Genomic DNA, 12,320 nt, shown 5'->3' with positions numbered 1-12,320 from the left:
TGTCCATTTTCTTTTTGTGTACTACAGTATTGACTTTTCCTTCTACATTTTTACCTTCTGCTGAAATCTGTTCACAAGAGCATTCATCAAGGCAAATATTATGATAATAATATGATATTCTTGTACAATGTAGAAAACAGAAAATGATATTTGTAAATAATGAATATTTCCATTGTGAAAAAATACATCTAAACATGTTGACCAGTGTGGCTCACACAATGACACAAATACTTTTTATTTTGCTGGCTTTGGCCAATTTACTGACACATTAACTAGGTTTTGAAGCATGAATTAAATGTTTTGTGTGAGTACAGTAATGACATTTTGCAGACATGCAATAGAGTTCTGATGTTCCAGCAAACAGTTGTGACATTTGCACTTACAGTTTAGAGAATCCTAAATTTGCCGAAGCGGTTGAGAAAAACTGTAATGAACACTCTCTCTCTCCTCAGTCAATAAGTCATAGAGTGGTGTAAAATAAGCTAGTCTTTCATTAAGAAATGTGACGGTCCTTAGATGTGAAATTGACTAGGACAACTGCAGCTTTAATGAGTTTTGGCTGAGAATGAATTCATAAAGAGTTCCCGATGGCAGTGCCAACAGCAGCTAATGAACACGTTAATTTGCACAGTCGAGTTTGTCATCAATGAAAATTATCCAGATGTAACTCGGTTAATGCCAGAAAGGCAGCTTTACTCAGATGTGGGAATCATTGCAAGGAAAACATGACAGGAAAAGATGTCATGATGCCATTTTAAAGTTTGTCAAAAGTTGAACTTAATGGAGCTCAATGATGTCGTCATACTAAGATTATTATGTATGTCCTAGCAGATTATAAATTATATGAATGCAATATCAATATTCATATAAATAGTGCAATCATTTTATCTAGCTTTTATCTGACTTTCTGTTTAGATAGATAGAACAGAGTGATAGATAGATATATACTATAGATATATAGATAGATAGATAGAACAGAGTGATAGATAGATATACTATAGATAGATAGATAGATAGATAGATAGATAGATAGATAGATAGATAGATAGATAGATAGACAGACAGATAGATAGATAGACAGATATATAGATAGATAGATAGATAGATAGATAGATAGATAGATAGATAGACAGATGATAGATAGATAGACAGATAGAACAGAGTGATAGATAGATATACTATAGATAGATAGATAGATAGATAGATAGATAGATAGATAGATAGATAGATAGATAGATAGATAGATAGATAGATAGATAGATAGATAGATAGATAGATAGATAGATAGATAGATAGATAGATAGATTTTTCTCAGAATATAAAATATGGAAATCAAATAATTATGGGCAGAAGCAGTGAGGCACAAAATGTCTAAACTGGAATCACATGTGGGGATAAAAGATAAATATCGGTTCTGAGTGAGAAAGAGAGAGGGAGAGAGAGGGAGAGAGAGTGTGTGAGAGAGAGAGAGAGAGAGAGAGAGAGCTTCAGCAGTTTCAACAGTGAGTCAGTCTGCTTGTATTACTGTGATTATAGAGAGCTTCTGCAGTGGAGAGAGAGAGAGAGTGAGCGAGCGAGAGAGAGAGAGAGAGAGGTGTGCACGATTCACTGTCTTCTCTAGGATACTGCTCGCTTCCCTCCTCGTCTCAGTGCTTCTCTCTCTTCCCACTCAAGTGTATCTGATCCGGCTCTCCGGCACAACTCTCCGAGGATGAGTCCTCCAGAAAGCTCCAGCCACAGATGCCCGTTCCCCAGCTCATGGCTGCCCAGGACCACTCAACTCGCGTGGGCTTCCCTGGTGCGGACCTGCCCTCTCTAAAGTGGATCCTCAGCAGAACACAAGCTCAAGCGTGGCTCCTTTAGGGTGAGTATCAGTGACAGCATTTGAGTTTGTTAACAACCGCACAGAGAGAGAGAGAGAGAGAGAGAGAGAGAGAGAGAGAGAGATTAAGGATGTTTGTTTGATCTTGGCTTTGTTTGTGTAAACAATGGCATTGCAGTTCAGTTTGCGGTTGAGGATCATAAATAAATGCGACTCCTTGTTGCATATTGTCATTTGTGACCTTACAAAAGCTGAGATTACGTCCAGGTGGCGTCTCAGATGGGTGCAGAGAGACTGTTGGTGCCAACACAGATGCCAACACTGTCAGCGTGTGAACTCTCAGAGTGTGTCATGACACCAGGTCTGGAGAACAGCACCACTGCACTGATCATTAGAAATTACAGCGCAACACAACCACTCTCGTTTCGTTTCGTTCAGTTATTTATATAGCACCTGACAGGCTAGTTCCAAAGTGCTGTACAAGAACAACAAGACAAAACATAAAAACATCCATGTACTAATGTACTAAAATGCCAAGGAATACAAATATGATTTTAAGCGGTCCTTAAATGGATTTAGAGGCAAGGAAGATCTAACATCCAGTGGCAGATTATTCCACAATTTCGGACCAGCGACAGAGAAAGCACGACCAACCTTCATTTTGCCTTATTTTGTAAGGATTTGATCAAACTACTAACACTAAGTATTAGTGTTGAGTGTATAAGAGCAGCGTTTGTTCTCCAGACGTGAATGATTCCTCAAATCAAGGTGTGCTGGTACTTTCAGATGCATTATATTCCCCTGCTGGAACTTAAAACAGGTGGAAAAATCCCAAAGGAGAGACCCGAGTCTTTTGACCCTAGCATCCGCATAGCAATGCCAACACTGGCATCGTGACAGCAAGTTTTGCACCACTCACATTTTCAGCAGGAAAATCAAATATGTATTGATTCCTGGCGGTGTAGTTCTGGTAACTGTGTTCAGGTCTGTGCGCTGTTCAGATAGAGTATGTGGGTGTGTTGTGAAATAGAAATGTATGAGCAAAAGAGTAGCAAGAAGGTGACAGAATTGACGTATTTCTATGGAAACAGCATATCCCTTCACTTTCTCTCTCTCTCTCTCTCTCTCTCTCTCTCTCTCTCTCTCTCTCTCTGTCTCTGTCTCTGTCTCTGTCTCTGTCTCTGTCTCTCTCTCTCTCTCTCTCTCTCTCTCTCTGTCTCTGTCTCTGTCTCTGTCTCTGTCTCTGTCTCTCTCTCTCTGTCTCTGTCTCTGTCTCTGTCTCTCTCTCTCTCTCTCTCTCTCTCTCTCTCTCTCTCTCTCTCTCTCTCTGTCTCTGTCTCTCTCTCTCTCTCTCTCTCTCTCTCTCTCTCTCTCTCTCTCTCTCTCTCTCTCTGTCTCTGTCTCTGTCTCTCTCTCTCTCTCTCTCTCTCTCTCTCTCTCTCTCTCTGTCTCTGTCTCTGTCTCTGTCTCTGTCTCTCTCTCTCTCTCTCTCTCTCTCTCTCTCTCTCTCTCTCTCTCTCTCTCTCTCTCTCTCTCTCTCTCTCTCTCTCTCTCTACTGCCACTGAAGACTCATATAAATGTTTTTCTGTTTATAATCAAGCTCATCGGAAAGAATTCGATAATGTAGTTTGGTTGCATTTCTGGAGGGACATGCATCAACAAAAGCAGATGATTTTTGACACTTTCTGTTGAATTCGGAATGGCCAACAAAAAAGTTACCAAAAAGATGAGCTCGGACACGCCCATAACGCATCACTTCCTGTGTTTACCTCCTTCTGTTAGTGCTGACGTGAAGTCCTTTAATCCGGCTGTTGGAGATTTCAGGGGAAACGTGTCTTTCTGTCTCTCAAGCTGTTATTAAGCCACTTAAACTGTCTGAATCTCACACTGGATTGGCTCAGTTTCAGAAGAACACATGCCGAAGCAAACAGATCAACATTTGGGACTTTAAACCTTGTTAAACAACCTACTAATATAGTATATTTAGTCAGTTCAGGTTTTAATTGCTCTCATAATCCTAAACCAGCTAACACTCCTAATAAACTTTAAATTGTCATAATTTGGATTTTCCTCTATTAGACAAAATCGACACAATATGTTATACAGGCTCAGTATGCAGAGATCAGTATTGCATGATTCTGATACAGTATTTGAATAGCATTAATGATATGCAGTGATTTTAAGGACACTGTGATCCACATTAACATTAATGCAGAGCTGTCTGAAAGTGTAAGTTTGACAGTGAGACGATTTCATGCTGCAGCCTGCGGTGTGTCGTGATGCTCACGCTCAGTAATCCTCGAGAGCTTTTCATCCGCTCCCAAACACGATCCCACACACACACATACAGAGAGAGATAACTGAATATTATTTTTGAGAAATAACAATGTGATTAATGTGAGCACTCACGCACAAGTGTTGATCAGGTAAAGGGATTGGTGTGGTCGTGACTGCAGCTCAGACGGCATCTATAGAGTCGAGCATGAGAAACTGACTGTTATCTTTACAAACAGAAAGTGTCACTTTATTGGTGTGAATGAACTCAGTGATACCTGATGCATGCATGTGGATGTTTGTGCATCTGTTTATCTGTCTGTCTGTCTGTCTGTCTGTCTGTCCGTCCACAAGTGCGTCTGGTTAAAATTTAAGTGATCACTCAAAACTGTTTGTTTGATTATTTATTTATTTTAATTGGTGCATAATTTATTACTGTATTTATTAAATTTGCTTCATTATTTATTTATTTATTTATTTTAATTTGTTAATTTTATTTATTTTATTTTGTTAATTTTATTGAATTTATTATTTTATTTTAATTGGTTCAATTTATGTATTATTGTTTTGTTTATTTTATAGAATTTATTGACTTTAATGTGTTCATTATAGTGCTGTCAAATCGATTAATCGCAATTATTTATTTATTTGAATGTGTTCATTATAGTGCTGTCAAATCGATTAATCGCAATTATTTATTTTATAATATTTATTTATTTGAATGTGTTCATTATAGTGCTGTAAAATCGATTAATCGCAATTATTTATTTATTTATTATTTTATAATATTTATTTATTTGAATGTGTTCATTATAGTTCTGTCAAATCGATTAATCGCAATTAATTATTTTATTTTATAGAATTCATTTAATTTAATGTGTTCATTATAGTTCTGTCAAATCGATTAATCGCAATTAATTATTTTATTTTATAGAATTTATTGACTTTAATGTGTTCATTATAGTGCTGTCAAATCGATTAATCGCAATTATTTATTTATTTATTTATTTATTTGAATGTGTTCATTATAGTTCTGTCAAATCGATTAATCGCAATTAATTATTTTATTTTATAGAATTCATTTAATTTAATGTGTTCATTATAGTTCTGTCAAATCGATTAATCGCAATTAATTATTTTATTTTATGGAATTTATTGACTTTAATGTGTTCATTAGTGCTGTCAAATCGATTAATCACAATTATTTATTTATTTATTTTTTATTTTATAATATTTATTTATTTGAATGTGTTCATTATAGTGCTGTCAAATCGATTAATCGCGATCATATATTTACACACACACACACAAACATATAAACACAGACTTTTAGATGCGATTAATCATGATTAATCGATTTGACAGCACTCAGCACTTAGTTCATTATATTTTTTATTTTGTTTTATTTCATTGAATTTATTTATTTTCATTTGGTAATTTTATTTATTTAATTAGTTCTAGCCATTTAAAAAAATGACAGTCAAGTGTTAGACATGTTGTACAGATATTGAACATATCAATATGATGACTGATGACCTCATCTGTCAATCAGATGAGCTCTTGTTCACGTGATGTTACAAGATCAGTGAGTTAATATTCATTCTTGCCTTCAGCATGTCAGTGTGTCAGAACTTTGAAAAATATTCTGCTTTGAGAACGGTTGTGATTTTCACCCCCTTCGGTCAGAGTTTCTTGTTTAGTTTCCTGTTTCTTTACAGCTGAATTTCTCTTATTCTCCCTCCCCAAGAGATCAGTGTTAGCCGAGAGATCAGAATAATTAAAACATGTCTCCTCTTGAAACACTGTGTTGATTTTCTACATACTAAATTATGCATCCAGCTGGCTTCAGAAGTATAATCATATTTTTGCATGACCATTTGCATGTTCTGGTTATGTAACCTATACAGTATGTTTTATGGTGGATGCAGATTGTGTTCATTTTGAGAAGAAAATCATGAAATACTGTATTACATGTTCACCTCTCACCATATATGTGATAATCTTTGACCACAGATTAGTTCACTTCAACACTTCAAATGAAAATCAGACAGAATTCATATTCATAGTTGAAATCATCATCATCAAAGTTCGTTTTGAATGTAGTTTAATGTAGTGAATCATGTTCGTAGTTAATAATGTGCTTCTCATGGTTAATGTGGTTCCTCTGCTAGACACCTAACACACACTAAAACACCAGCTGATTCACAGAAAAGTGAAGAGAAAAGACCCTGCAGCCTTTGAGACACACAGATACACTTGATCTAATGCACGGACATTGTTGGGGCATTTAGACTTCAGTAAAAACTGATGGTGCATATATAGTTTAATCTCATAAATAACACCTGTGTACATGCGAGGATGTGATACACTCATTGGATGTGCAGTGTGTGTATTTATAACACCTGTAGTCACGGGTTTGAGTCTGTAGCGCACGTTTGAAACTGAGTCACGGGACTTTCAGCAGGTTTTACATGTTTGTTGTGTGTGTGTGTGTGTGTGTGTGTGTGATCCTTCAGGCTGCACGTTTCTGCGAATGTGAACATGAGTTCATTCTGCTGCTTTGGGTTTGGAAAACGATTCCATAAGCATCTTTTGGGTTTTGTGTGTGTGTGTGTGTGTGTTTTGTAATCTATAAGCCTCCTAACGCTGAATTGTAAAGCTTCAGGCTACTGAAAGCGAGAGAGAGAGAGAGAGAGAGAGAGAGAGAGAGAGAGAGAGAGAGAGAGAGAGAGAGAGAGAGAGAGAGAGAGAGAGAGAGAGAGAGAGAGAGAGAGAGAGAGAGAGAGAGAGAGAGAGAGAGAGAGAGAGAGAGAGAGAGAGAGAGAGAGAGAGAGAGAGAGAGAGAGAGAGAGAGAGAGAGAGAGAGAGAGGGAATGATATGGAGGAGTAGAGATGCTTGTGCTTTTATTAGGAGCTCTTTTCTTCTGTCGTTCATTTTTTCTCTCCATCTCCAAGGATGCCAAGTCGAGAGTGGCAGTTAGAAACAGTCTGTGCATATCTAATATGATTGGGCTTGTTAAAAATAGACCGCACTATACACTCCGTGCTGAGCTCATATGCACGTACAGCACACAGTTTTGTGGGATTCGGAAAGCAAAATGGCAGTAAGGATTTCGGTATGTTCTCGTTCTAGAAACCAGAGAGCACTTGACTAGATGAAAAGTTCAAGATGATCAGTGCAAGATGATTATTATTATTTTGGTTTAGTTTTATGTCAGAGAAATGCTGTTCATGAACTCTTCCCTGTGCCGCTTGTGCTACATCTACTGCTGTTCAAAAGTTTGGGGTCAATATATATTTTTGAAAGAATCTCTTCTGCTCACCAAGGCTGCATTTTTTTTAAATCACAAATACAGTAAAAACAGTAATATTGTGAAATATTATTACAATTTCAAATAACTGTTTTCTATGTGATATAATTTAAAATGTAATTTATATCCTGTGATCAAAGCTGAATTTTCAGCATCATTACTCCAGTCTTCAGTGTCACATGATCCTTCAGAAATCATTCTAATTGAATAAATATGTTTCTTTAAAAAAAAATCTGACTGACCCAAAACTTTTAAACAGTAATGTATATGAACGATTCCTCAAATTGTGCAGCTTGTGTAAAAATCTAGTTTGATGATAAAATAAATGGAAGTGAAATGTGTCCTGGCATAATATTTCTCTCTTACTCTGATTTGCCTTTTAGTTCTCTTTGTTTTTGGAGTCAAATCATGTGCAATATTATAATTGCAGTGTTTAATTATTTATTGTTTGTACTCATATTGTTGAAGCTTCTGAGATTTGCGCAGAAGAGTTTAATCAATTTACAAATCTGCTGGCTTAATTTTTTTGTTTAGTTTACTATACAAGCAATTTGTTTTGGTATAATTAAAGTTTAAATGTGGTTTCTTGTTGCTTTTCTCAACTTTATTTCTTCTAGAAAGGGAAAGTTTATTCAGACCTCGTCTTTCAGCCTTACCAGCTCACCGAGAACAAGAGCTTTAGAGCCGAAGCTTTCAGACTGCTAGAGGAAGCGTAGACAATCATATATAAAGGTACGTCTGCAGCACTACACAGTGAAGCCTTATATTATTTTATGGATAATTCAATCCCTCAGGCGTGTGCATATTGTCCTTGTTGTTTTGGAAGATGGAACAGGAGATTTCAAAAGTGCAGCGCAAGATGTCGGACCTGGAGTCAGTTTTGCAGCAGAAAGACGTGGAGCTTCAGGCTTCAGAAACCCAGAGGACCATTTTAGAACAAGACCTGGCCACCTACATCACAGAGTGCAGTGTGGGTATACTGTCCAGATGTGGAAATGTGCCGTGATCTGAATTGCACTAATTTATTTTTGTTTGTGTGTGCATTTCAGAGTTTGAAGCGCAGTTTGGAGCAGGCCCGCATGGAGGTGTCGCAGGAGGATGATAAAGCTCTGCAGCTGCTGCACGATATACGGGAACAGAGCAACAAACTGCAGGAAATCAAAGAACAGGTTCGGATTCGATGCACCTTTTCATTTCAGCGTATTGGCTGTGTTTGGAATCGACCTCTATCCACCTTATTCCTACGCCCCATGACGCTTTGCGCGAATTATGGGTGTAACTTCCGTTAAGCTGTAAACGATCAGTGAAAGGCTCGCTCTATGGGTCTCATTCATGAAACACGAGCAGAACGAATTTGTGTGTAAATCTTGTGTAAAGTGGTTCTGGCGTAAATTTTCGGATTCATTAAAATGTAAATATTTTCCAAATGTTAGTTGGTACGAAAGAAATCTACACCTGCTCCCGGCCACGCGTAAATAGTGAGTTTAACATCCGAACGTTTTGCTCAGGCTGCATTTTAATTCACCTTAATCGGGTACATATTTACACAGCATTTTGAAAAAATATTATATATAGTAATTTGATTAGCAGATGAAACTCCAGTAACTGCATCTGTAATATGCTGCCAAGCTTGTTTTTCTTTAGGACCTGATACGCCACTATGTAGCCTACGCTTGAAAATAAAATGTGGTGTTTTGAACGAACTTCTGATAATAAAACTTCGATTTCTGCATCTGAGAAATTTCTCTTTTTCTTTCGCTTTTGAGAAGACATGTTGAAATCCTTTGTTTGGTGTCATAATATGATGCCCATATATAGTTGTCAGTCGGATTTAATGGGCGGGATTTATGGTAATTGAGAATGAGCGTGCACGCGTGTCCCATTTACGACTGATTGGAATTCATTAACACACACACACATTTCACTATCACATCTGACGTTTACGAAGTATTTGTGAATCAGGAGATGAGTTTTCGGGAAGGTCTCTTTACGCGCAAATCACTCTCATATTTACTTTACGAATGTTTCATGAATGAGACCCTATGAACGCAATATGTTAAAAAAGTGTCACAATGAGATGACATTAATCGACTCACCCTTCAACCATCGAACATTAAAATGAAATTTAAAAGTTTAAAAGAATCAACAAGGTATTTTCAACAGACCAAAAATAGCCCCGAAAGCGCTAGTCTTTGGTTAAATATCACTGTTGTAGACAAATATATATCTGTATTGTATAACAAGCCTTAATCAAAAATGTTCATTAACTTCAGCATTACGTGACACTATATCAAAGTGATTTCGGTCATTTTGACAGATTATAAATTGCATTTATCTGTGAAAACAAACCTGGAAAGAGACGTGAGGATTTAAGGGAGAATAACGAGAGATTCTTCGTGCATTCCAGTAAATTATTAATGGAATATCGTAAATTAAATTCGGGAGAACAGACCACAGATGTGCCGTATATGTTGTCCTTTTTCATACTTTTACAGCGGATTGCAAAGGAAAAAATAAAAATCATCATGAGGAAAAGAAAGCAGCGACTGAAAAGAGCTCTTGCCATAGATATTCTTGTTATAACATGTCACGTTAAAATACCAAGTATAACGTTATTCTCATGATGTCTGAAAATAAATCATGAAGGAAAATTGACAGCTCATCCAGTCAAACTGACGGATCAGCTTTATTTGTAGGGCAACCTTATGATTTGAAATGATTAGTTTTAGCCTTTTTGAATGGAAGTTCCCCAAACCGGAAGTGCCACCCATAATTCAAAACGCAGGAATAAGGTGGATACCATTAAATAGGGCATTATTTGAGGGTACAGCCATTTGTAGTGGTGTCCGAAACGTTATCGAGTGCACTCATTTAATCCCACAATGCACCGCAAAAATGAGTGTACAACCGATGTACACTCGACGGCTAGAGAATACCCATAATGCACTGTGAGAGTGGTGCCCTCAGCTGAATCATCCATCCATTAATTTTCCAAAAAGCTGGTCCAATGTGGGTACAGCGTAATATCATACTGGTATAAATATATATAATATACTTTACTAGTTATAGCATGAAATTAACATGAATGAACATCAGAAGGTATGCTAAAAGATACAGTACAACTTACCGAAATCCGTATCATGTCTCATGTAATCGCTCAAATCAGTGTTTCAACTGTGGAAAGATGTCAGTAAAACAGCTTGTAAACAATATGGGCCCTATTTTAACGATCTGAAACGCGAGTATCAAACGCGAAACGCAAGTAACTTTGTGGGCGGATCTCAAGCGCTGTTGCTATTTTACCGGCGGGATAAATTACTCTTGTGTCCGACGCAAATCTAAAATGTGTTGGTCTGAAGTCGCTACATTACTCATAGGTGTGGTTTGGGCGTAACGTGCAATAAACCAATCAGAGCGTCTTTTCACATTCCCTTTAAGAGCAGGCACGCTTGTTCCATGGCGGATTGCTATTATAATGGCGGGTTTTCCAGGCGCGCGCCAGCAGCGGTTCACAGCCGAGGAGACAGACGTTCTCGTCAGGGCCGTAAAACACAGAGAAGTGACGTTGTATGGGGACGGGAGAAACCCACCCAAATTAGCTTCGGTTAAACAGGCTTATAATAATTTGGGTAAATGGGTAAGCTAGATTTATGCCTATTTTTTCACATCTTCATGGACACCTCGTGTGTTAATATTTTTCCTTGTAATAATGTATGATTTGCAAAAATGAGAACTGAGCACACGCTACATTGGCCCTGTCCCAAATGGCGCACTTCATGCGGGCTTTCGGTCTCGTGGACTTAAATTGCGCGTGCTCGCCGAGTCTACGAGTCTGTAGGCCGTCCCATTTAGCATGTTAACGCTCTGAAGTGTGCTCAGCAGCGCCCCCTGTGTACCCTTGAAGCGGTCTTCCGCGAAGTCCGCAGAGACGCAGGCTCCACGCACTTTAACTACCCAGGAATCCTTGCGGAAGGCCAATCAGACGACGGATGGCAGGAGATTTTGCTCACGGACAATTGTTAACATGGCTGAGAAGAAAATATTTAAGTGTAATTATCATTACGGTTTTTATGACGAGTTTATACAAACATTATGATCATCGACCAGTGGTTGATGTCTCAAACATAGGCTAATAATAGCGAGCTGAATAATGCGATCGCATTATGATTCATTAAATAAATAGAACACAATGTCAGGTCTTTACTGAGTCATGTGTAAACACAACAACAATAGGCAGCATATTTCCCCGAACCTGCAGCTCCTGTCCATAACAACAATCAGACCGTCTTCCTGTTTCCGGCGTGACAATCGAGTCTGTCCCAAAAATACCTCTCAATGCGCCCTCGCGGACTCGCGCTAAGGGCCCTATAGGTCTGCACTACATGACGTCACCGAAGTGTGGACTCTGAGGAAGTCCACAAGTCCGGAGTGTGCCATTTGGGACAGGGCCTTAGGCTGTGTCCGAAGACTTACAAATCATGTCTTCGGAGGACGCGTTCCAATGTAGGAAGGCATCCAATGTGCGCTTCACTTCCTGTCTCCTGAGATTCCTTCATCTGATTGGTATTTGAAGGCAGCACAGATGTATCCTTCACTGCCTTCAATATCCCATAATCCTGTGCTTTCCATTCTGTGACAGTTGAGTTAGAAAAACAAAGATGGCGTCTGAAAGTTGCGGTTTGTGTGTAAATGTAAGCGACCGTAAACTCGATAGTCAGCTAGAAGAGGACTCTAGAGAGGAGCATTTTGCTAAATATATGCACCATATTACAAATTCATTTTAATTGTTCTCTGTTCCTCAATATTTAATGTATATTGGAATAAATCTGTCGAGTTTTTATGACAGCCAGTCAGCCACCAAAAAACGAATTGGAGTAGAAACATAATTATGTAATTATAAAGTTGAACTTTA

At 38.0% G+C, this 12,320-nt stretch overlaps 1 protein-coding gene across 1 annotated transcript in view; it reads left to right on the top strand.

The window, feature by feature from the left end:
- The first annotated feature begins 1,559 nt into the window (after positions 1-1,559).
- Positions 1,560-12,320, top strand: part of LOC130091481 (citron Rho-interacting kinase) — a 100,415-nt gene continuing 89,654 nt past the window's right edge. The window contains exons 1-4 of the mRNA XM_056259386.1: positions 1,560-1,864; positions 8,036-8,140; positions 8,235-8,378; positions 8,458-8,577. Of these exons, the coding sequence (XP_056115361.1) occupies positions 8,235-8,378; positions 8,458-8,577 (264 nt within the window). The 5' untranslated portion in view covers positions 1,560-1,864; positions 8,036-8,140. The remainder of the gene's footprint in view (positions 1,865-8,035; positions 8,141-8,234; positions 8,379-8,457; positions 8,578-12,320) is intronic.

This window comes from Rhinichthys klamathensis, unplaced genomic scaffold (assembly GCF_029890125.1).
Source record: "Rhinichthys klamathensis goyatoka isolate OS25496 unplaced genomic scaffold, OSU_Roscu_1.1 h1tg000167l_1, whole genome shotgun sequence".
Classification (NCBI taxonomy): Eukaryota; Metazoa; Chordata; class Actinopteri; order Cypriniformes; family Leuciscidae; genus Rhinichthys; species Rhinichthys klamathensis.
The sequence above is the reverse complement of the archived record's forward strand: the minus strand, read 5'-3'. Positions and strand labels throughout refer to the sequence as shown.